The sequence below is a fragment of the Hemitrygon akajei genome, chromosome 5, assembly GCF_048418815.1.
Source record: "Hemitrygon akajei chromosome 5, sHemAka1.3, whole genome shotgun sequence".
NCBI classification, from domain to species: Eukaryota; Metazoa; Chordata; class Chondrichthyes; order Myliobatiformes; family Dasyatidae; genus Hemitrygon; species Hemitrygon akajei.
This window is the reverse complement of record NC_133128.1, coordinates 166,934,682-166,961,390: the sequence shown is the minus strand read 5'-3', so window position 1 is coordinate 166,961,390 and position 26,709 is coordinate 166,934,682. Positions and strand designations below refer to the sequence as shown.

Sequence of the window (26,709 nt, the reverse complement as noted above, 5' to 3'; positions counted from 1 at the left end):
AGATAACTAGAAGAATGGGCAAAAAAATGGTAGATAGAATATAGTGTTGAGAAGTATATGATAATGCATTTTCATAAAAGGAACAATAGTGCGGACTATTATCTTGGCCTCCAAGGTTCAAACATCAGAGATGCAGAGGGACTTGGGAGTCCTTATGCAAGACTCCCAGAAGGGTAATTTACAGGTTGAGTCTGTGGTAAAGAAGTCAGATGCAATGTTGGCATTTATTTCAAGGGTAATAGAATATAAAAGCAAAGAGATAATGCCAAGCCTTTAAAAGACCAAACTTAGAGTATTGTCAACAGTTTTGGGCCCCATATCTCAGAAAAGATGTGTTGGAGAGAGTCCAGAGGGGGTTCACAAGGATGATTCCAGGAATGAAGGGGTTAACATAGGAGGAACATTTGGCAGCTTTGGGCCTGTACTCACTGGGACTTAGAAGAATGCAAGGGGATCTCATTGAAACCTACCAAATGTTGAAAGGACTAGGTAGGGTGGATGTGGAGAGGATGTTTCCTATGGTGAGGGTATCCAGAACTAGAGGGCACAGCCTCAAAATTGAAGGGCAACCCTTTAGAAAAGAGGCAAGGAGGAATTTTTTAGCCAGAGAGCAGTAAATCTGCTGAAAACTGTGCAGTGGAGGCCAGGTTTGTGTGTACATTTAAGGCAGAATTTGATTGTTTCCTGATCGTTCAGGGCATCAAGGGACATGGCGAGAAGGCAGGTGTACGGGGTTAAATTGGATCTGGGATCAGCCACGGGGAATGGCGGAGCAGACTCGATGGCCTGAATGGCCTAATTCTGCTCCTGTGTCCTATGGTCTTATGGACCCAATTCAATATGAATACTAAGGACAGTTTTGCTTTCACTATACAATCGCCCTTAATCTACTGTAACATCAAGGTGCAATAAATGGCATGAAGAGATCAAAACCTGGAGTTCCACAGAACTTCATTAATAATAAAGGAAATTATAAAGCAAAGGAAAATGCTTACATTTGTCACATAGAAAAATAACAACTGACTGGAAATGTTACCAATTTGTTATTCAATCTTTATTTTTAGATTGCAATATTTTACCATGATTGCTAAATATAATTAATGATAGAAATGATCAAAACATATTTTTCAGAAATTTCAAAGCAAGATCTATCTGTGATATGCACCATTTCCTCAAAATAATTGAAACTGCTCACTTGTTTCAATCCTTATATATTTCTGGGAAACAGTTGCGGAAGGAAAAAAATTGAAGATAGTTAATGCGAAGTTTTCATTCACCATTAGAGTGAGAAAGATAAAAATTTTATAATTATTTTGATATCAGGTGTAATACCCTTTCATGTTTCACCTTAGCTTTTATTCAAAGCTTAACCCATTGCTAACTAGAGCTCACACAGTGAAGCCAATTGTTTCCTTAGTTGTTTCTACTTGTGGAAGGAAGGAAGGAAGTTATTTTGCTTTGAACTGTCGGAAGTCAGCCTGTGGGACTTGTCCCCGCCCAGGTAAAGCAGAGGGCAAACAGCTGAATAATCAGAACCTTGAAAGTTAAAGGTGTAAGACTCACTTACAGAAAAGAAATCACTCTTCAGGAGCTTCTGCAAAACAAAAACACCCTTTCATTTATCACTGTTACCCCTAACTTTACTCTTCTAGGTGACTGGTTTAGTAATGGAAATGCAGAAACAAGTTTTTTTTTCCTGGAGTGAGGGGTAATTCAGACTGCAGCTTTTAATGCTCTGAGATAGATTGTCCTGTCAGTGTACCTAATAGAACTTGATGAATAGACCAGTTATAATTACTCTCAAAAAACCCATTTTGATGCAGTTTGAAACAGGAGTCTTGTGTTTGGGCACATTCCTATTATTGACACACAGTGACATACAAACAGAATCTTTTCCTGAGCTGCTGTTAAGGCTCTAAACATCAGGTCAGAATGGCAAGAAAGATTTTTATCTTGAATTTCAAATTAATGCTTTGCTATTTCATGATTGCTTTACACAGTGATGGAAACAGTATTCTATACAAAGCCATTCCCCATTATCCTCGTATGGTTTAGTTGGAATGTGCATGGGGAACTTTACATCGGAAGTTCTCCTAACATCTTTTGAAATCAATTGTCTTGTCCTATCCTCAGTCAACAAGACACACAACCCAATTCGAAGCTCATGAGCAGAAATATTTATCACCACAATCTGTCGCCTCATGGCCTGGTGTATTGTTCACGTTGTTATTGCTATCAAGTCAGGGGGTCAACCCTGTTACAGTGAGAGGTACAGAAGACAGAAGAGAGTAACACTTGTTGGTACAAATAATAAGCTGCTGCCACAGAGAAGCTGCAATGTAGGATAATATACATGCTGAACAATAAGAACCTGCATCGTTCAGGTAGTTGGGAACAATAACAGGCAATTTAAAAGAATGGGGCTCCAATCCCCACCAATTGCAGTGCAGAAATGCTATGGAAGCCTTTGCAACCACGTTTAGCCAGAAGTGCAGATTGGGTGAGCCACCGCAGCCAGCTTGTGAGATCACATCACACAAACAAATCTTCAGCCAACTTTATTCCCTCCAAATGAGATGAAAAAAACATTGCTGAAAGCACTGGATATTGTAAAGCCTATGAGGCCATACAACATTGAAGTAGTACTGAAAACCTGCACCCCAGAACTTGCTGCAGTCTAGCTAAGCTGCTTAAAAACAGTTACAACATTAATATCTGCCCAGTAATGTGTAATCCAGCAAAGATGTGCTACCTTCTAGACGAGGACGTACTGTACATTCTAAATCATTATCACCCAATCAGTCTACTGACAACAAACAACAAAGTGATCAAGGGTGTCACGACAGACCTGCTGAGTGGCCCTTATTCATAAATTTATACATGCTCAGTTCCAGCTTCACTGGAACCTATCATGTCCAGACCTCAAAACAGTTTTTCTCTACACATGAATCGAACAGTTGAATTGCAGAGATGAGAGTCAATGCCCTTGACATCAAGGAGAAATTTGATTGAGTGTAGCATCAAGAGTCAAGCCAAAATTGCATTCAATGAGTAACACAGGGAAAACATTTCATTTATTAGATTCATATTTCACACAAAAGATTATGTTTATGACTATTGTGGTCCGTTATCCCAACCACAGGACATAACTGGAGGAGCTCAGCAGCACATTAACCTGGGTGCAGCTATCTTACGCTGCTTTACCACTGAGCTTCTTTCCTTCACAAGCTCCATTCGGATGTGTTAACTGATGATATTCAATTCCATTTGAAACTCTTTGCAAGCCGTCTATCCTGCACTCAAGAAAATGAAAACAACATTTAGACATAGCCTAATGAAATGGCAAGCAACATTCCTGCCAGGCAATGGTTATTTCCACCAAAAGAGTATCTAACATCTCCTCTTTAGGTTGAATGGTCCACCATTAACATGCCGAGCTTCACTACTGGCCAAAAACTTAACTAAGGAATACACACAAAATGCAAGAGGAACTCAGCAGGCCAGGCAGCATCTATGGAAAAGATGTTTCAGGCCAAGACCCTTTAGCAGGACTGAAGGAAAAGAGATGAACTTAATTAGAACACTGTGGACACAAAGTATGACTGACTACAGATGACTCACCTTCTGATACTGCAAAGCCTTATGAAGCTTCTACAAGGAAAATGATTGCATGTTGAATACAGCTAAAAAAAAAATCTCTCAGGAAGCTCAGAACCATCTCGGGCAAAGTAGTCAGCTGGAAGGAACTCCATCAATCTTCATTCCATTCACTAACAGTACACAGAGGCATGTATTGCAATTATTCACCTAGGGTACTCTAACAGGATCTCCCAATCCTGTAACCTTTACCACCAACAACAAGGACATCAATTGGATGCAGACAGCGCTACCCGCAAGTTTCATTCCAAGTCGTATACCATCTTCACTTGAAAATAGGTTGCTGGATCTGAATCCTGAAATCCCTTTATCCAACAGCAGCAGAAATGCCTTCACCACAAAGAATGCCTTAGATCAAGAACATGGTTCACCTCTACTTTCACCGGGGTCATCAAAGAAAGGCAATTGATGATTGCCTTGCCACATACTGATAAATCAATAAAGTAGAGCGGTCCTTAAAATGAAGTGGAATTCCCTCTTTTTTTCTTCTTGCATGGAAATCAAAAATCCACCCTTTTACTACACATTAAACTTCATACTGATGTTGATATTGCTGACTGCTGAAAGATAGTTTGACATCCCATGCTAACCTCTTACCAGCTTCCAATAAAGCTGAGAGGAGGGAAAACTGGGTTGCCAGTTGGAAAGCTGCTCTTACCATAGTCATAACACCACAATGCAAAGTTTGGGCAGAACCCATACACACATGTCTGAAGCCAACTGAAATCATAGCTTCTGACACATATCAATGAAAGTAAGAAACATTTCCCAGAGCATGGAAACTTTCACTTTAAAAATACTGCACAACTGATAAAAGAGCAAGTTTTTTTCTGTAAAGATCACTAGTGTTCTCCTTCATTTTAAATTCCTTATCACTGCTGGTCCAGTGAATGAGTCTGGAGATAAAAGCTCCATAGAGTCGATTGGAAGGCTTTCTTCTTGCTTCTCAGCAATGATACAATGGATTTGCAAATGGCGTTCCTAACAATGACTTAATTCATTGGTGAAAATGTGCACGTAGAGATGACTTTACATTCAACCCCCTTCATACATATAGCAGACTTTGTATAGTCATCATGCATATTAGTCAAAAGGTGCTGCATATTTGTCTTTGGCATCAAATCATGAATTTTAAATTGTAAATGGCATCAATAAACACATGCAATTAAAATAAATTTCTGTATATTTCTAACAATATTGATACAGAGCAACTCATAAGGTTGCAATATTCTTGGTGTCAGTTTTCCAATTTCAATTTAAAGTTTAAAAATATGGTAAACCTTTTAAGAGATTCACATAAGCAACATTGGCTGGAAATCCGTGCATTTGACAACAGCATAATTTATAAGAGACCTGAGATCCCCTGATACGATCTTCTTTCACACTAGATTAATTTGCTAAAAGAATTAATGTTGTTAACAACCTGGGTACATTTCAAACACCCACAGCCTATTCCTGGTGACAACATAATTCTGTATCGATTATTGATACACACATGATGTCCAATCTTAAGTCAAAAATATCTGTACTCTATAATGAGACATTTTGCTTTGAGTTTGTATTACTGATAAAAATGAATGTTTTCTCATTATTTTAAAGTTCAGAATGACAGCCAAAATACTGTATATCAGATATAATTTTCATATTTCACTAGAAACCATTGATACATTAAATGTTTTAAAGATATTTGGAAATAAAATGAATCAGTGATAGCCAACATATTTTCCACAAACAGCATTTCTAATAAACATTAAGCTCAGGCTTATTTTGTCATAATGCTTTTTTTCCCAAACAGCTCAGTAAGCTCAAAGATTTATAGGCTAGAAACATTGAAGCTTACCGACATAAAGCCTGTGTCAAAAAGGATTTTATGGCAAGAGAAAACAGCTACAAAGATTAGATCAATTGTGTTACTTATTTTTATAGTTCTCTTGTAATCAATTTTTATGAGCTTACTGATGCTGATAATATGTAATCCAAAGTATAATTATCAAATAAAACATTTAAAATATCGCTTATTTTTTTCTGAGTGGTACAGTGAAAACATCTTGCTACAACTGAAATATGCTTGAAATCAATATGTATCACAAAACAGCTTTTTGTCACAAAAACCTACCAAAACTGCATTTGTTTCTTTTGGTTCAAAATCAATACTTTCTCACTTACTCTGCTGCTCTTATGGTTCCCCCTGAAATCAGACCAACAGCATGAGCATTTTAACAATGTGAACAGTTCACCGTTGTTGGGAGTTAGGTGCTGCAGAACCTCAGCTACATTGCAACGTGGTGGGTTAATAGAAACCAGAACTGGCTGCACAGATGAATACAGCGTGTCAGCTGAACTCACATGAAATAGCATCGATAAACATTTTGGAAGCCTGGCGTGATATTTGCATCCCAGGGTTTAGAACCTTTCTTTGAGGGAAGGCTCCATCTACTGGGTAGCAGTATGCAAATCAATCTGGGGGACAGAAGGAAAACAAACACATTTCAGTTTTTACTCACTGTGTTAAAATTTGGGAAAAGTCCAACAGCTGAGCCAGTATCCACTGGAAAAGGCATAAATGATTTGACATCAAGTGACGGCTGCATCATCAGGGTAGGTGTCCGCACAAATGCAGGAAGTGTGTTAGCATGGCATGTACTTCCTGTCAATGGCAAAATAAAATGAATAAATTAATAAATAAAGTAAAACACTTGCAGTCATCATGTGGAAATATTTTCTTGGCGATGAATTATGTCAAACAATTACACTGTATGTGTCAACTGAGATGAGAAGCCCACACAGTCGCTTCCTAGCTGAAACACAGCATATCCACACAGCCGTACAAGTTGAGATTCAGAGGAGACATATGGTACGTGAGTCATTCTGGCAGGTAGAATGAGTGCGTGTCACCCGTGTCGGAACAGTTCTGTTGAGCTGAGGAGGCTGGGGGCAGCCACCTATTAAAACCAATCACTCGATGAAAGCAAGGTAGCCAATTGGAGCATTGAATTGAGTGCTGCAAGGAGATTATGCAAATCGACCACAATAGAGGTCATTTTATCATTTCGTTATCTTATTTGTTCACAACACTCAGTATCACAAGAGAATTTCATCCAAGTAGTTTCCCAGTTACAACATTTGTGTACATAATAGAAGTTACAATTTCTGTTATGTACATAACAGAAACAAATAATGTCTTTAAGAACTCAGAAACTCCCTTCTTTTGAAATAACAGACAAATTAAAGTTTGCTTTGCACAAAGTGGTCACTTTTTAGGAAGCCCTTTAAATACTGCATTGTTCTAATTCTTCAGCTCACTTTTAAAGACATTTTAGGTATTTGCCTTACATTAAACAATAATATCACACGAGCATTCTTAAACTTAACAGTTTTTTTTGCTTTAAAACAATCTCACCAACACTATAACTGAATAAAATTGCGCCGGAAACTGCATTCATTGAAATCTCATTTAATAGATTCTATTTGAACAGTACCAGGTGACATTTATAAATCTGGCCTCCAACATAGTAAAATGCCTCTAGGCATTAAATTGTTCAATAACAATAAAATTCAATCACAATATACACTCCGATATGGCTCAAGTCAACTATAACATTAAATAATCACAGATGGTTGGAAGTACAATAAACTATAAAATAATACTACTTTAAAATAATAGCCTACTGAGCAGATTAAATGTAACTATTTATTCCATCGGTAAAGCCCACAGAATTAGGGCATCTTGCAAATTGCACTATGGGTTAAATCCTGTGCCTTTCAGTTCAAAAGATTTGTGCCAAGAGCTGCTATTATGCCAAGTAGATTCAATATCTAAAGTTGAAAGGATGTCCAAACTGAGTGAGTGAATAGTGGGGCCACAAGTCTGCTTCATCGTCCAGTGAATTTTTTTTAAAATGAGGAAGAACAAGGGAGACAGTATAAAGTGTGAGTGAATTCAGACATAAATCAGGTAGAGGCATAAATTAAGGGAGGGAATGGAAGATCAGATTTAGGGGAGAAAGAGGCACAGTTTAGTAAGGAACAAGATGTATTTATAAGCAATTCTCTATTTAGCATTTGCTACAGATATGAATTCAACTAAAAATTTTTAGATTTTCTATTTCTGGGACATGTTATGATTGCGGTAACAATTGTTACATTTAAAAGGACAGATGTACTCTGACTACCGACCCAAACCTTCAGCAGTGCTTTTAACTGGCAATTAGCAAATCAAGCATGCGGTTCAAAATAACTGAAAGACTGAAGCTGATTTGTAGTTTGGGAAAAACCAAACAGCTGAGCTGCATAAAGTAGGTAGGCACACCAAGGAATCACAGTTTACATCACATCTGTTAAACCCTTGGATTTGCCAGCTGACATGCTCATTAATAACATGAATAGTTTTTAACCAGTAAACTGATGCGGTTTTTATAAACTCTGTGGGGTTTTGGGGTTGATGATCATTTGTGGTAATTAAATTTTACAGAGAGTAACCCATTGCCTGGGTTGCTCTCTGAAAGAGGGACTCTTCAGCCATATTTTTCCTACTCAATATCCTATTCAATCCTACCCACCCCCCCCCCCCCCAGCAAAGTTATTTAAGACCTCTGTTTTACACTATACAAAAAAACCTTTTGCTTCCAATTGGAATTCTGGCAGCTCATCTGAATTTCCTAACAACCTATACAAAATAAATTTTCAAACCCTATCTCTTAATTCTTTGGTTATTCCTACACCTATATCCCTAACGATTATCACTATTTTTTTTTATAGATGCACCACAGGAAGCATCCTTTTGGGTTGCATGACAGATTGGTATGGCTACTGCACTGCCCAAAACAACAAGAAATTGCAGAAAGTTGTAATCACAGTCCAATTTATCACAAAAAATATCTACACCTCCTGCAGTCTCAGAGAAGCAGCTAGCATAATCAAAGACCCCCGCAGTCCATTGGGCAGAAGATACAAAAGCTTAAGAACAGACCACCAAGTTCAAAAACAGTTTCTATCCTGCTGTTATATGACCTTTGAATGGAGGTCTTGACTCCTGATCTCATGCCCCTTGCATCATATTTGACTATCTGAACTACACCTTCTCTGTAAATGTAATACTATCTTCTGCATTCTGTTATTGTTTTTCCTTTGAAGTATGGAATGCCTTGTCTGGATAGCATGCTAATGATGCTTTTTACCAAGATACATGTAACAATGATAAACTAATGAGCAGTTACTTAGAAATAAAACAGTTGGGGTTGGGGAAAGTGAAGAGGGAGATGTGGGGTATGTGTATAACAGAATGGAGTCCAGGAGAGATTGGATGATGCAGGCGGAGGTAACATTAACTGAAAGAGACTGTTAAGGATTAATCAATAAAAGTTATTCACCGGCCTTTGTCATTCTCTGTGAGCTGACACCACTACCAGTTTGTCATGCAATCTTTCCTCGTTTCCACACGATTGGACATTCCCTTGGATTCTGTTAACCTTTCTCATTTTCCAATAAAATCTAACGGGAAGAGTGAGCCACTTAGCCCCTGGTCTCTGCTCCACTTCCCTTCCATATCCAATACAAGACTCTGTTTTTTTGTTTTCAACATACTCAGAATCTAAGCCAACACAACTGTCTTGGATTAAAAATTGCCAAGGTTGATCACCCATTAGATGATGAAGTTTCTGATCATTAAACCCAAACAAGTAATTATTTCTAATTCTGATGAGCCGTCACTGACTTGAAATGTTAATACCATTTACATTAATTCTTTTCACAGATGCTGCTCAACCTGTTGAGTTTTTATTTTATATCACTGACACCAGTTTTTTGCTTCTGTAGATTCTGCTTGGCAACAAGCACAAGCTTTTATTAGGGAAACCTGCCAAATCAGTATATGCAATTGTTTTTAGATGATTGAAAGAAATTGAAATTTTAGCCTAAATCTAGATAAACTTCCACAAATAGACCTCCTTAAGAGACTTCAGTGAATAAGTTGCACAGTGTTCAATCAAGCTGCATAATTTTAGGAGTTTAGTTCCATGTGAAAATTCTAATTAGTTCAATGGACAGAAGATTCTCTAATTTGTTACATAAAAATTTTCAAACCTGAAAACACAAAATTTATCAAATAATTTTAAATTAAGTGCAGAAAAAGAAAGAAAATGTATTTTTTCTTCATTTTTGCTGGTGAACCAAACACAGATGATTGACGAAGATAAAACACACAATATTAATATGCATAGATCTTTAATTCAGAATAACCACACATCTATAAAGATATAAGATTTTATTTATTGAACCACTCAACGTAAATGAAGTCTTACACTATACAAGTCAATAGTGACCTTGAAAACAATTCCTAGATTCTTGGAAAAAAAATAACAAGAATCATTCTATCCTTAAAATAAATTACCTTAATAAATGGGATCAATGTTTTCTTGTTTATTTACTTCAGAGCAGCTTAAACTTAATGGTGACCTAAGAATCTCTGGAATACATTGCTGAGTGGTGCAATAATTGCTAACTCTACAACACATTAAAGGGTCTGATTGGTTCTTGACCACACCAGAGCATGTATCCTCATTAGATACTTCATAGCAAGTAAGAACTTGCAAAGATGCATGATTGGGAAGGGATATGGCAAATGGATGGGCAGGGAGGGCCACAAATCAATGAGCAGGAGATACAATGCACGAGCTGACTATTTTCCGGCATTGTGTTTGTAGCACGTGGTTTTATTAGTTAACCAAACAGAGCTAGATAACTTGAATAAAGTAACTTAGCGCTCACTTCGGAAAAGCAAACCATACACTTTGGGCAGATGAACTCCGTCGTGGGCGGTCCCAAGGCCAGCTGTGAAAGGAGAAGGGTTGGGCATGCAGCTAGCAACCCTACCCCATAAAAACCCAGAGCTACAGAAATGCCAACAGAAGCTCCTAAGACCTCAGCCCTGGGACAGGAAGGTGACACCAAGAAGATGGGCTACACCCGGAAACGTTGTGAAAGACTGGCCCAGGACAGAGGATTCTCACGAGCTACTCTCTGTAGCCCATGCCCCAGTAGGGCTAATGGGTTTACCAAAGTAAGATTGGGCAGTTGAGTACAATTGCTAACATAACCAGCCAACTCAATGCATAAAAGCATGCAGACATGGTCAAGAAGTTCAATTATTATTCAGACTAAACATCAGAATGGGAGAAGAAATGTGACTTCGACTGTGTAACGATTGCTGGTGCTCAATAAGATGGTTTAAGTATCTCAGAAACTGCCGACCTCATGGCATTTTTCATGCACAACTGTCTCAGGGAATGGCAACAGTGGTATGTAGTAAAGCATCTCTGAATGCACTACAGCAGCAGAAGATCATGGACATACACTCAGTGGCCACTGAATATATATTTCATCAGGGTACATCAACCCACATTGCAGAATCTTTTACGCAGTTAGCAGTGTTTCATTCAACTGAAACCACAGAACTGCACAGGCATCAACACACTGGTATTCCAATTATATACCTAAAGTGTGACAAAGATAATTTTGTCCATAATTCTAAATCATATGATAATAAACAAGAGAAAATCTGCAAATCCAAGCAACACACACAAAATGCTGAGGAACTCAGCAGGCCAGGCAGCATCTATGGACATAAGTGCAGTGAACGCTTCGGGCTGAAACCGTTCAGCAGGACTGGAAAAAAAGATGGGGAGTCAGGGTTAAAAGGTGGGCGGAGGGGGGGAGGGAGATACTCAAGGTGATAGGTGAAACTGGGAGAGGGAGGGGTGAAGTAAAGAGCTGGGAAGGTAACTGGTGAAAGAGATAAAGGGCTGGAGAAGGGGGAATCTAACAGGAGAGGACAGAAGGCCATGAAAGGAAGAAAAGGGGGGAGGAGCACCAGAGGGAGGCAATGGGCAGGCAAGGAGATAAGATTAGAGAGGGAAAAGGGGAGGGGGTATGGTGAAGGAGAGGGGGTGGGGGTGGTCATTACCGGAAGTTCAAGAAATCAGTATTTATGTCATCAGGTTGGAGGCTACCTCATTTGTCCCTTCCCACTGATCTCCCTCCTGGTACTTATCCTTGCAAGTGGAACAAGTTTTACACCTGCCCCTATACCTCCTCCCTCACTACCATTCAGACCTGAAACAGTCCTTCTAGGTGAGGTGACATTTAACCTGTGACTCTTCTGGAATCATCTACTGTGTCTGGCGCTCTCGGTGAAATCCGACGTAGATTGGGAGACCGTTTCACCGTGCACCTACACTTTGTCCACCAGAAAAAGCGGGAACTCCCAGTGGCTACCCATTTTAATCCCACTTCCCATTTCCATTCTGCTATGTTTATCCATGGTCTCTTCTACTGTCACGATGAGGCCACACTCTGGTTGAAGGAACAACACCTTATATTCCTTCTGGATAGCCTCCAATGGCATGAACATCGATTTCTTGAACTTCCGGTAACGGCCAATCCCCACACCCTCTCCTTCACCATTCCCCATCCCCTTTTCCCTCTCTCACCTTATCTTCTTGCCTGCCCATCACCTCCCTCTGGTTCTCCTCCCCCATTTTTTTTCTTCCACGGCCTTCTGCCCTCCCCTATCAGACTCCCCCTTCTCCATCCGTTACTCTCTCACCAATCACCTTCCTAGCTCTTTACTTCACTCCTCCCCCTCCGGGTTTCACCTATCACCTTGTGCTTCTCCCTCCCCCTCCCACCACCTTTTAACTCCGTCACCTCATCATTTGTTTCTCCAGTCCTGCCGAACGGTTTCAGCCCGAGATGGCGACTGTACTCTTTTCTACAGATGCTGCCTGGCCTGCTGAGTTCCTCCAGCATTTTGAGTGTGATGCGTATGATGACAGCAAAACAGAAAAAAATTTATAGAAAATAAGAAACAGAAGCAGTTGTTAATATCATGGCGTATATATGAAATCAGTGCCATTTTCCTGTGTGAGCCCAATATCCCTGATTTCTTTAATATCTAGAAACAATTAACACAGAGGATAGTTTATATATCAGAAAAGACATCTTCCTCTCTTTATGCTGTCCCTCGAGACTGAGGATGACTAGATTCCACTCTTTCTGAGCAGTGGAATATTTCTATATGTGATTTGTTTTTACACTTTGGTTGCTACTGTACAATAACTACCCAATAACACATATTGACAATTTCGATGTGACATCTCATTCAATTCCAATGCTTAATCATGTCCAAAAGCAGGCAATAATCCTGGTCCCTTAATCGCAGGACTCTGTAGAGAGTGGTGCAGACAGCCCAGCGCATCTGTAGTTGTGAACTTCCTGTGATTCAAGACACTGACAAGGACAGGTGTGTAAAAAGGGCCCGTAGGATCATTGGGGACCCAACCACAGTCTATTCTAGCTGCTACCATCCAGGAAGCAGTACCACAGCATAAAAGCCAGGACCAACAAGCTCCAGGACAGCTTCTTCCACCAGGCCATCAGACTGATGAACTCATGCTGACTTGAGTACACTCTATATTACATTGAATGTTCTATTTATTATAAATTATTATAAATTACTAAGATTGCACATGGCACATTTAGATGGAGACATAACATAAAGATTTTTACTCCTCATGTATGTGAAGGATGTAAGAAATAAAGTCAATTCAATTCATTAGAGCAAACCAATGCTTAAATTATTAGTGTGCATCAACATATAACTAAATAGAAGGTGAAATTATTTCTGTTGAATATTAATTCTATCAGAAAAACAGAATTTCAAACAAAAATCGACTTCAGAATTTTCAGTATTCCGTTATCTTGACATGAAACAGACAAGCACTTCAAATTGCCACAATTCATCTTTAAACAGACAAGATCAAAGTTCACAGTACAAAGCTAATTTATTATCAAAAGACATACACGACCCTAAGAATAAGTTTCTTGCGGGCATAGTCAATAAATCCAATAACCGTAACAAAATCAGTGTAACAACAGGGCAGATTACCAGTGTGCAAAAGACTGCAAACTGTGCAAATAGAAAAAGGAAAAAAAAAGAAATAGTAATAATTGATAAGCAAGAAATATCAAGAATAAGGAATTTTTTCAGGAATCAGTTAAGATGGCAGCGCATGCGAACACAGCGGTCTCTCGGGGACTAAACAAAGGTGCGTTTTCCTTTGTAAGATTTGTTTTTTTATGATCCAAAGGTAATTCTACTGCTTGAACTTTGGGGACTGCAGGGCTACTCCCTCAGTGAGGTGTTGGGTGCGGAGCCAGACAAGATGTCAAAGGGGCCAGCCGAGGTGTCAAAGGAGCTGTTCAGGATATCGGAGGAGCTGGTTCGGGTTTGGGGGAGCTGACCTGGCTACGGACCGTGCTGCTGCCCGCTACTCGGAACCACCGGAGTTGGTGCAGCGGGAGATTGTCTCGGACAATCCCCAGCCACTTGCAATCGCAAGGCTCTGTTGTACACAGATCACGTCAGTTGCGGCAGGGCTGTTACCCTCAACTGGTAGTGAAACAGTCAGCATGGGAGCTGTGTGGCCTCAGTGGTAGTGAGAATTAGGCCTCAAGACTCAGGCTTGCCTGCTGCTGCAGACCAGGTGAGAGACGCAGAAGCGCGACAGCGTGTTGGGGTATGGCTGGGGCCTGACCTTGCCTGTCAGTGCTGCTCTCCTGTGTTCGAGCGATGGAATGACAGATTGGATTGCGTGCTTCTGTACACTACCAACAGTCTGTAGCATCAATTGCTGGACATTGTCGCTCAGGATATTGGACAATATATGATTTTTTTCAAGTGAATACGCTTCTTTACTTGGTATATATTAATTATATTACTTGCTTTTTTTGAAAGTTTCCTTACAATTTTGAACGTTTTGCAACTTGGCCCCAGAGGAACACTGTCTCATTCAGCCATATCTATGTATGGCCTGAGTGAGAATTAAACTTGATTTGACTTGATTGATTTCAACATGAGATGAAGAGTCCTTGAAAGTGAGTCCATATGTTGTGGGAACATTTCAATGATGGGGCAAGTGAAGCTGAGTGAAATTACCCCTCTGGTTCAAGAGCCTGATGGTTGAGGGTAATAACTGTTCCTAAACATGGTGGTGTGGGTCCTGAGGCTCCTGTTCCTCCTTCCTGATTGCAGCTGCAAGAAGAGAGCGTGTCCTGGGTGGTGGGATCCCTGACGATGGATGCTGCTTTCCTGCAACAGCATTCCGTGTAGACTAGCTCAATGGTGGGGAGGATTTTACCTGTGATGGACTGGTCCATATCCACTATTCTTGTAGGGTTTTCCACTCAGGAACATTGATGTTTCCATAACAGGCTGTGATGCAGTCAGTCAATGTGCTCTCCACCAACATCTAAAAGAGTCTGTCAAAGTTTTAGATGTCATGCTGAATCTTTGCAGACTTCTAAGGAAGTAGAAACGCAGCCGTGCTTTCCTCATAACAGAGCTTATGTTCTGGGTCCGAGACAGGTCCTCTGGAATGATAACACAGAGGAATTTAAAACTGCTGATGCTCTGCACCTCTGATCCCCTGATGAGGACTGGTTCAGGGACCTCCGGTTTCTCCCACCTGAAGTCAATACGCTCTCCTCCAATGATAAGCAGCTTATTAGTCTTGCAGACATTGAATAAGAGGTTATTGTTGTTGCACCACTCAGCCACTCTCCTGAATTTCAAGCTGGTGAATACATTGTTCATACCAGTCATTTTCATTTAAATATACAAATACATTCCTCTCACCAATATGCAAATAGTTGTCCAGATGCCAAGGTGGTGAGGGATACATTCTGATTATCACTGTTTCCGGCTGAACTTCAATGGGTACTTGCAATTTACAGTTCACAATTTTTCTAAACCACTGTTTCCCAAATCTTCCCCAACAGCTGAGTCTTCCAGGTTTACCTGCTGTTGCATAGCTCCCCCAACATACATTGGCTTGGGATAGCAACAGAAACAGTTACCATGGCAGTACTGGTACTAACCTTGTCTACCCCAAGCAAAGGACCTCATCGAAAGGCGAGGGAAAGGGCAAACTGAGGTAGCACACTGTCTATATACACTGTCAGTGGCCGAGCCAGGAGAAGCTGTGTAAAGAATCCGTGAAACCATCAAATTAACCCAGGCTTTAACATTTCATACAACCTTCGACAGGGCTGGTCAAGAAGTCCTGCCCAGTAATGTCCTACCCTTTGGGTTCACGGACTACTTGAGGGCCACGTTTGAAACAAAAGAACGCTGGAAGCAAGGAGCATTTCTACCCCTCTCTCAGTCATTCCCACCATACGCAGATGAGGCCCACGCTCCTCCAAGATTTGAGAGACACCAGTCTCCAAGTTCTGGTCCTGCTTCTAAGGTCCAGCAACAGCAACAACAACACCGATTGGTCAATCAGCTGTGAGAAACGCAATGATCAATACAAGTACCTCAAAATGCAAACAGATACTCTCGGGGTACACAGCAGAATCTGGGAATGACAATTCTAATGTGGGGTGAGATATTTTTGGATTAGATGTTAGATATTGTAATTATTTAGTATCCTTTGGTTTATGTTTTTTCTCAATAAAAGACAAACTTCCCATGAGCTTTCAAACACTAGCACGTTTATTAATAATCCTGGCTTCTAGCTCCACACTTAGCAGGCGCTCCCCAGTTCACCCCCAATGCCATTTCTGGTTCCAGGTGAACCACCCACATTGCACACTGGGAACTGAAGTTCTTTATTATGTACATACATAATAACACACTTGGGTGGAATATAAATATCCTAAAAATAATGTGGGCTCAATAGTGTCTTTGCTGTCATTGTTTTTAGCATTTTGTCTTCCACTTGTTATGAACCCCATAACTGGGTCACTTACCAGCAAAGATAGAGAGGTCCGTTGAAGTCTGATGGTACTATTTTTAACAGTATTTATTAGTAAAAATACACAAAAATAATATCAATGCAAACATACAGATAATATACGTTGTCAATACTAAATCTAAAAGTGCGGGTATAATAATAATCAATAAGAAATAAGCTCTATTGTTGTCTAGGGGATAACGTATTGTCCGATGGAAATATAAAAATCACTCAGTTCATTCAGGGTGCAGCCTTTTGGTTGTCGCTGTGTTGCACTTTGTTGGAGAGAGCGAGAAATAGGAATAGAATGGGAACAGTTACCGCTGCGGGTTTTCCAACCTTTATGATTTTGATCCTTCGGGAGTCCCGTTGGTGTGGCCGTTCACTTGTGGCCTCTCCTTTAGCTAAAGCCGTTCTTCCGTGGCAAGGCCGCCAATCCCAGGCAAAGGGAAGGACGCACATGAGCCCCCCACTGGCTGTCACTATTAAACGCTGTCACTGGATTTCTAGCGTTTCTCCTGGTGCGTCTGAAGGGGTTGTTCCCCAGACCCTCTTTTATCCTTACTCACGGGGTCTCAGATGTCAATCAGGTTGGGAGGATGCAATCCCTCAACCAGCCCACTCTGGTCATCCCCTGAGGGGTTTCAATGAATAGTACAGTACTCAATACACAATTCCGTCTCCAAGAGACAATAGCCATTATCAATGGTTCCGTCTTGCTGAGGCTAGGACACATTCCAAACCCTGTGTATTCTGGACGTCTCTCTCTCATTTCCTGGGTCCCAGACCCGAATTAATAGCGATCTTGCGATTCTCAAAAAGGAGGGGGCTACTTTGTACCCTTCGGCCCCTCAGAGTTGTGGCACATTCGTAACACACTGTTATTGGCCTAAGCAACCTGACAGCAGTTTACTGAACCAGGCTACAATGTAAATGTAATAATAACCAAAAATGAAGATAAAAGTGACTGAAGCCTGAGTATGGTTAGTATGCCCCTTATTCTTAAACTGTGATCCCTAGTCCCAGACTCCTTAGTCAGGAGAAACATCTTCCTGCATAAAGACTGTCCAAGTCTTCTTTCTTTTCCAATATTTTTATTAGTTTCTACATAGAAGACTACAGAGTACAAGAAGGTATATATAAAAGGTCAAAAAAGATTTTTAAAAACTACCAATTACATTATATCTGTTCATAATAACAATCTCATTACCCCGTATTCATGTAAGTTAATCAATAGTTATATTGAAATACACTAATTTATTACCAAAAAAAAGTCTAACCCCTACCAAGACCAAAGGAGAAAATGAGAAAAGGTAAAATACCTTCTCATATAATAAAAATTAGTAACAGCCAACATCTGAGTTTAAACAACAAATTGAAGGTTTTGAAAATAATTCAGAAAAAGTCCCCACGATGTTTGAAAGTCTTGACGAGATTCAGAAATTGAACAACAAATCTTCTCTAAATCTAAACATAACGAGTTTCCAGTAGAAGTGGTAGAGGCAGGTTTGATTTTGTCATTTAAAAAAAAATTGGATAGGTATATGGGCAGGAAAGGAATGGAGCATTATGGGCTGAGTGCAGACAGGTGGGACTAGGTTCGGTACGGACTAGAAGGGCCGAGATGGCCTGTTTCCGTGCTGTAATTGTTATATGGTTATAATGTCGCATAGCCACTGAGCATGAGTAGGAGGAAAAACATCTTTCCATTTAAACAAAAGCGTCCTCCTAGCTATAAGACAGCTAAAGGCCAAAATATGTAAATCAGATGCCTTCAGCTTAATATCTTGTCCTGCAACAATACCGAATAGGGCCGTCAGAGGGTTAGGCTTAAAATTGACTTTAAAAAGTAAGGAAAAAGTTTGAAAAACTTCCTTCCAATATTTTTCAAGATTCGGACAAGTCCAAAACATATGAATTAATGAAGCTTCTTCATTATTATATCTGTCACAGTAGGGAGATATATTCGAATAAAAACGAGATAGCTTATCCTTAGTCACATGAGCTCTATGTACTACCTTAAAGTCTTTAAAAAATTTATAATAAGATCTCCTTTTCTAAACCTTAAATTTATTTAACATTTCTCATATAGCAAATCCACTATTCTACAAAAGCAATATATTGAGGTAGCTGCATTAAAACTGAAAATGCTGCGAACACTCAGCAGATCAGACAGAAATAAAGCCAAATGTTTCGGCCTGATCTACAGCGATTTTTTTCTATCCACGGTTGCTGCTCAACCAGTAAAGTATTTTCAGCATTTTTAATTTTTTATTTCAAGGCACACACCAGCTAGTAACCACATTGGATTTAGGGAGTAGTCTCTCTCACTGAGCATAAACAAATCGAAAAGAAAATATTCTCCACAAAAATAAACAAATTTAATTGCAATGCAAGGATACCACAAAACTGCCTAAGATGATACAGAACAGAGGTAGGCCAATCAGCCCAATGAATATTTATATCCTGGACCAGCCTTTAACTCTATTAACATATTTTTCCATTCCTTTCTCCGTCATATACTTGTCTATTCACCTGACTGTGCTATGCGTAATAAACACTTAAGCAGTGACATAGAATAAAAAGGGAGATTGTTGAGAAGTGTTTGCAAATCGGAGTTTTACAGCACATAAAAAAAGCCCTGCATGGCTCACCACGTCCACGGACCTTCAACGTGGAATCAATTTATTTAAATGGAGAGCAGCTACAAAGAAGAATTGTTTCAATGTTTTAAATTACTTAAAAATATTTTAAGGGTTTCAGGGCAACTACAAGAGTGGCCTTCACCAGAATGAAATTTACCAATCTGCTTTCCACCCTTCTGTCATGTAAACAGCTCCAGCCAAACTACAAACTACTAAAGTAAAACAGACAGTTACTTTTAAAACATAATTTTGGTTTGGAGCTCATATCATGGGTAGAAACTATAAAAATCTCACAGATGATGGAACACTTAAATTTGATTTGATTTCCCAGCTTCTACCAGATAATCATTTTACTGTTGTAAGCAATTTTGCATCCTCCACATAAACGTATATGTTTACCGCATTTGATTGTCTTCCAGAGATTGATTGTAGTACGGTACATTAGAAGCTTCTGTATCATTTCAGTTGAGCAGTTAGTCTAATGTCTACATGTTTACCCAGACAGCTTATCAAAGTGAATCCTGCTGGAGTTAAATTTAAAATTGTTTTCTGCAACCTACCTATACAATTGATCAGGCTATTCATAGGATGCATAAAAAATTTAATGTAACTTATAGATTGATTGATGCAGTCCTGGCTGCATAAATTCTCAACCCATAAATGCTTAAGCAATGTTACAGGCTTTAGAAACAGATGCACAATAGTTTTCAGAAATATTTAAGTGTTTAGGTTACTAGAAGAGCCCACTACTGCTATTGCTACTGCAATATCTGCTGTGGTAAAAGATTTCCTATAATGTACAGTTTTTACAGGCATGGGCTATAGGATATGAGAAGACTGATGGGTAACTGAAGCTAAGGCACAAATCCTGGATGCTTAGTCTCAACTGAATGGCAGTCTCAGGGGTTTGTGCAACTACTCCTCTTCCTAACGTTTTATCCTGACTTGGTATGCGGTCCTTTTGAACTCATTGCAGTGAAAATGATGCAACTACTTCAAATAATCATTCTCTTGCTAATTCCTATGACACCCCGTCTGACAGCCTCTCCTGCAGAGCTTAGAGAGAACTTTAAAGAGGCCGATATTCTCAAGAAAGCGGCAGCACATAGTACCGGTACTTCCCTGTGCAGCGTATGAGGGACAGGCTCAGATGTTGGAGCTAGCCATCTCACATCAGATATAATAATTCCATTTCATTCTGTGAAAGCTTGACAGAAATGTTGTATTTAAATTAACTGGGGCAGAGGTAACAGCTACCTCTTGCTGTTTCACTGTTGGCTCAATTAGTTCCTTCTCTGTCTTTTATTTAAACATTAGATGCTTTTCTGCACACTCTGTTATCTGACCCATGTACATGGGATTAGTTTTCATTACAAATTGCACAAGAAATTTATTGAGAACCCAAGTAAACGATGGAAGGGTTGGGTAAATTTGCTCAAAATACTATCTGATAATAGTATTTTGAGCAAATACTTTTATCTGCAATCTATTATCAGATACTATTTTATAGAAGATGATCAAATCTCCTTCAACCTTCTCTAAAGACAATGGTTCCCAACCTGGGGTCCACACGCCCCTCAGTTAATTGTAGTGATCCATGGCATTGAAAAAATGGCACAATCTTAGCTGCTTTTGTGTCTATCCATAAAACCACAGCCAAGCTGCCGTCCCCCACATTCACAACCCAGATACCTTTCTCCAAAAATGTGCTTGCAGAATCTCCTAGGCCTTTTGGTCCTTCAAATGTGGTGCTGCAAATTTGCCACAGTACTCCAACTGACAGCTGACTGGTACTTTGTGAAAGTTCAATGTAACCTATTTGCTTTCGTCTGCCATTTATTAAGCCAACGATCTCACATGCAATTTCCCAGTCTGTCTGACCACCTTCAAAAGGCACAGTTGCTGTAGAGGGATGCATTTATTTTTTATTACCTCTCTTCATTATTTCTACCAAAATGTATCATGTTGTGCTTTTCTGTCTTAAATTTCACATGCCACTCATCTGTCTACTTCAACAGTTTCTCTGCTGCCTTGAAATCTGTTACAGTCACCTCACTACTTACTGAACTGCTATCTACAAACTTCTGAAATTATTCCTCAGTACCCATGGCTGTCATAAGGAGGCATTCAAATTATGGAATACAAGTCATTTATTGTTTTTATTTGGTGCTTCATATGTCCTTGCAAAATGTATTTACTAACACCAAAGGCACTGAAAAATGCCTTTAAAATGTCCTTCCATTACTAGTGGAGAACTGAGTTGTGATTAAAGCATTTCTAATTCATGTTTTTATAGACATTTTGAATTTCAAAATCAGATCAATTTGGATATATGTCGCTGGCCTTCATAGCGAAATCATGCCGCTGATTGACTGTCAAGGTTTATATCAACAGTAATTTTACTGCCTTCGGGTAAGAATAGATAATGTGGTAGGTGAAAAGTACTTTACAGTTATCACTGTGAAGCTGTCTGCCATCTAGGGATATTCTTGCCTGATGAATACAAGGTCAGAATCTGCTGCAAAATTGCAATGTAATAATGACACTCCTAGAGCATAGTGAAAGCATTTAAAAATATTATGACACTATCTGTTCATGCCATTACTGATGCTGTATCACAGATTTCTGTGACTTCTATGAAGATAATTATAATAGCATAACCTCTATTAAAAGGACAGTAATAACATATTTGGTTGTACCGGAGAGCCTGCTGCATCCAAGCGCACTGCCATCTTACTGGAAGCCCCGGTCAGGCCTGATGAAAGGTCTCGGGCCGAAACGCCCGTTGTTCACTCTTTTTGTGTGCGCGTGTTGCTTGGAGTTCTGCAGACTTTTTCATCTTCATAATAATATCTGTTGCATTTCAGCCATTCTATCATCTCTGCTACACTGACCAAACCATGTTACTACTGACCTGGATTTAAATTGCCGTTTAATTTACAAGATGTTTTCCTTAAACACTAGAAAATCTGCAGATGCTGGAAATCCAAAGCAACACACACAAAATGCTGAGGAACTCAACAGGTCAGGTGGCACCCATGGAAATGAACAGTCAACGTTTTAGGCTGAGAACCTTCTTCAGGACTGGAAAGGAAGGGGAAAGATGCCAGATGTTTTACTTAGTAGGGTGTCTTTGTGAAACTCAAAGGCCTCAAACAAATTCTTAGTTACTATAACCCGGATGTAGTGGACTCTATTAAAAACTGATCCAAGCAATCAAGATCACTTTCTTAATCAATGCAAAGCTGCTGACTTTGTAATCTGCTGAACCTTTGTGATAAATTATTGTTTTCTGGATCCATAAGTAGAAAACAGACATCACTTTTTTTGTCAGTAACACCTGAAAACCTAAGCCCAAAAATAAACTGACGTGTGACTTTTAATAAGATGGCAGCGTGCTTGGACGCTACAACCACTCCAGTTCAATCAAAGGTGCATTTGTTCATCCTGTATGTCCTTTTTATGATCCCAAGTAACTGCTGGATACTTAGAACATCAGGATTATCCCAGCAGGGAGTTGCTTGATAGTGATGGAGCTGGACTTATTGTGTACCTTTGCTCAGTTGTTGCATATTGCTGAGCCGAGATGGTGCACGGTGTGAGTAATTGTCTTTGACATTTTTAGTTTGATCACAAGAGCCTGTTGGGCATTGGTAGTGTAGAATCCTGCAAGTCTGGTTAACCGGTTCATTGACCAGACTGATAACGGGGGTGGGCGGCCTGCACTGCCTCAGTTGTGGCAAGGACTAGGCTCTCACTGTTGCAGGCGGCCAGCGGTGGGGACACTGGGGTCAGTGTGGGAGAGAGCAGGGGCCTCAGTGGGCAAGCTGGACTTCGTACTGGGGTGCGGGCTGGGCCCTCCCATCAGTGCTGCCCCCAGTCTTCACTTGGTGGAAGTACAAGCTGAACCAGGACATTGTACGGTCATGCCACTCAAGGACTTGGACTATGATTTTCTTTGTGACCGTATGTTTTCCTGAAATCATAGCCACATGTGCTAGTTGTGCTATGGGCTATGTGCAAGTGTGCTGTTGGTCATGTGCTTTGCACCTTGGCCCTGGAGGAACGCTGTTTCCTTCAGCTATATTCATGTCTGGTTTATTATCATTCAACTTGAACTTGATATGATATGGCACTGATACTGGAATTTAAAAGCAGTACTAGTAAATAATACCTGAATTAGAATTTGAGTCGCATCGAATGTTCATCAAAAGTAGAAAAAACAACAATGTTAGAACAGCATTTTGACTGGCCTATAGCTTTCAATCACTGCCTTCATTACTGATCCATTGATATAACTGATTCACATCAGATGTGCCAAATCTATTGCCACATCTGTATACATGGAGGTCCAACCACCTGAGAATTTTCTGTATCCTTGATTTCCTCACTTGTAGGCCCAGTTGGTTTGGATTGGCAACAACATCTTCTCCACAATCTCCATCAGCACAGGTGAACCACAAGGCTGTGTGCTTAGCCCCCTGCTCTGCTCACTTTACACTTATGACTGTGTGGCTAAGCACAGCTCCAACACCGTATTAAATTTTGCTGACGACAACACTGTCGCAGACTGAATCAAAGGTGGTGACGGATCAGCATATAGGAGGGAGATTGAAAATCTGGCTGAGGGGTGCTACAGTGACAACCTCTCACTCAATGTCAGCAAGATCAAGGAGCTGATTACTGATGTCAAGAGAAGGAAGCTGGAGGACTGTGAGCCAGTCCTCATTAAGGGATCAGAGGTGGAGAGGGTCAGTAACTTTAAATTCATCAGTGCTAATTTTTCAGAGGATCTGTCCTGAGTCCAGCACGTAAATGCCATTATGAAGAAAGCACGGCAGCACTTTTCCTTTCTTAGAAGCTTGTGAAGATTCGGTATGTCATCTAAAACTTTGACAAACTTCTGTAGATGTGTGGTGGAGAGTATATTAACTGGCTGCATCACAGTCAGGTGTGGAAACAGCAATGCCCTTGAATGGAAAAGCCTACAAGATGTAGTGCGTACAGCCCAGTCCTCATTGGTAAAGCCCTCCCAACCACTGAGCACATCTACATGAAGCGCCAGTACAGGAAAGCAGAATCCATCATTAAGGACCTCCACCATCCAGGTCATGCTTTCCTCTCGCTGCTGCCATCAGGAAGGAGGTACAGGAGTCTCAGGACCCACACCACCAGGATCAGGAACAAATATTACCTTCAACCATCAGGCTCTGTAACCAGGAGGGACAACTTTACTCAACTTCACCTGCCCCACCACTGAACTGTCCCTCTGAATTCACCTTCAAGGACTCTTTTTCTCATGTTCTCAATAGATAGATAGATAGATACTTTATTCATCCCCATGGGGAAATTCAACTTTTTTCCAATGTCCCATACACTTGTTGTAGCAAAAAACTCATTACATACAATACTTAACTCAGTAATAATATGATATGCATCTAAATCACCGTCTCAAAAAGCATTAATAATAGCTTTTATTGCTTACTTTATTATTATCTTTACTTTTCTTTCTTTTTGTATTTGCCTCGATTTCTTTTTGCACATTGGTTGTTGTCCATCCTGTTGTGTGCGGACTTTCATTGATTATTTGTTTCTTGTATTTACTGTGAATGCCCACAAGGAAATGAACCTCAGAGTTTTACATTGTGACGTATACGTACTTTGATAGCAAATTTGCTTTGTACTGTATGTTAACTTTCTATGATTTATTGCGTTGAATATTACCTTAAATTGATGAAATATAATACGAATGTTGCCTTGTGGTACTGCTTTTGTGTCATATCGGTATGAAAATGTGAATAAATTATAGATAAAACATATTTAGAGAGCCTTCCAGAACACATCCCTGTTTTCTCCATTTAAATAATTATTCACATGATCGATTTCACATTATGCATCGACTGCGAGGAACGTATCCCCCGCATATAAAGAGGATAGGGTGTATGTCATTCTTGTTTGATGCTTTTCCATCAATAGTTATTTTACCATTATGTTCATGTTAATCTCTGGCAACTAGGACCCTGTGAATATTATTAGATTGACCATGAATATGCTATTGTCTTTGGGAATGCTCTACCTAATTGTGGAGTGTACTTAATAATTAGAAGCATGAATCTTCACATGGGGGAATATCATAATGAACTGGGACTTGGATCAATTGTATAATACCGTTGTGATAATGAATGATTAAGATGAAGCAGGATGTTTCTTTAAAGACTACATTCTGCGTACCTTTTGTGAGGGCACTGAGGCCTTGTCATGAATGATTATAAAGCCGAACCCAAATCAAGCCAATGCAGCAAATGTGAAGACACAAGAGAATGCAGGTTTTGGACTCTGGGACGGTAAATTGCTGGACAAAACCTGAGCATTATCTGTGGTGGGGGGGGGGGGGGGGGGGGCGAGAGAGGTGGAGGGAAGAATTGTTGACATTTTGGAGAGAAACTCTGCCATCAGGACACCAACATCCTCTATTCCCCCACAACTGCTCCTCAACCTGCTGAGTTCCTCCAGCAGATTTTTATTGCAGCAAATCTGAGACTTTGGAGCAGTGGTCACTGGTCATAGCTTCCATAGTGCTTATCAATCTGATAGCAATCGATACTTCAAATTATTTCAAGATTATGATCAAATCATGGACAGAATATGTATGATCTGGGCAACACTGTTCTTACACAACCACTTATATCATACCTCCAGTGTTATTTTCCATTGACTTTTACTTTCTTGTTTAATGCACAAGTAATTCTTTTCAATTTTTAGCATCCATGGAAATACTGGTACACTGTGAGTAATTAAAAGTCACACTATTTTCAATATCAGTTTCTCTCTATGTCACATAGAAGACACATAAGGATTAAAAAGTTCTACCTATCTCTGGTGTGTAGTTAATAATTAAAAGTATGAATCTTCACATGGGGGTATATCATATGAGCTGGGACTTGGATCAACTGTAGAGTGCCATTGTGTTAATAAAAGATAAAGAGTTTTTTTAGTGTAAAACTTCACAGCAATACTTTTTCTCAACTGTAGTTGTATGAGCATAAAAACCATTTCAGGAAATCATTGGACATTTGAAAGAGTGGAATATCTAAAATTTAAAGTCTGTTTATGCAATTGCCATAATTCCTGCCAGAATCTATTACTCAAATCAATACTAGCCCAAACAGTGATCTAAAACCTCAAGATGATGCCAATAACAGAATAACTTCAACATCTTTTACTAAATTATAAACTCCAATAAAAATGTTTATATAACATATTTTCATATCTATTTCCTTCAACCGAACAAACTTTATAATGGTATCATCATGAAGTCATAGAAAAGTACAGCAGGGAAACAGCCCATCTAGCTGGAGAAACTAAATGAAAATACACTGCGTAGCAATGAAATAATTAGCATAAATGGAATGTATATTGCAAAAATGAATGACAATTCCTAATGACTATAAAAGGAATAGAAAAACAAAACAAAGATATTCCAAGGTAGAGGAAATACCATATGTGGTCACAAAAGAAAACAAACTGCAGTGAAATTTGTTAAGGATGATTCATCACAGAAGCTATATTACAACCCTTATCATTTTCTTTTCCATTGTAGAAAAGATCTTCCC

General features: G+C 39.6%; 1 protein-coding gene across 10 annotated transcripts in view; it reads right to left on the bottom strand.

Annotated features, from left to right (window-relative positions):
• The window catches only part of znf385b (zinc finger protein 385B), a 406,157-nt gene that overhangs the window by 133,324 nt on the left and 246,124 nt on the right, over positions 1 to 26,709 (bottom strand). For 8 of the 10 annotated variants that reach the window (XM_073047095.1, XM_073047096.1, XM_073047094.1 and 5 more), the window contains one exon: positions 6,162 to 6,304. In XM_073047095.1, coding sequence (XP_072903196.1) covers positions 6,162 to 6,304 — 143 coding nt within the window. Of the gene's footprint in view, positions 1 to 5,823; positions 5,922 to 6,161; positions 6,305 to 6,408; positions 6,535 to 26,709 lie in introns of those variants that run through there. The other 2 variants (XM_073047103.1, XM_073047106.1) reach the window with 2 other exon arrangements.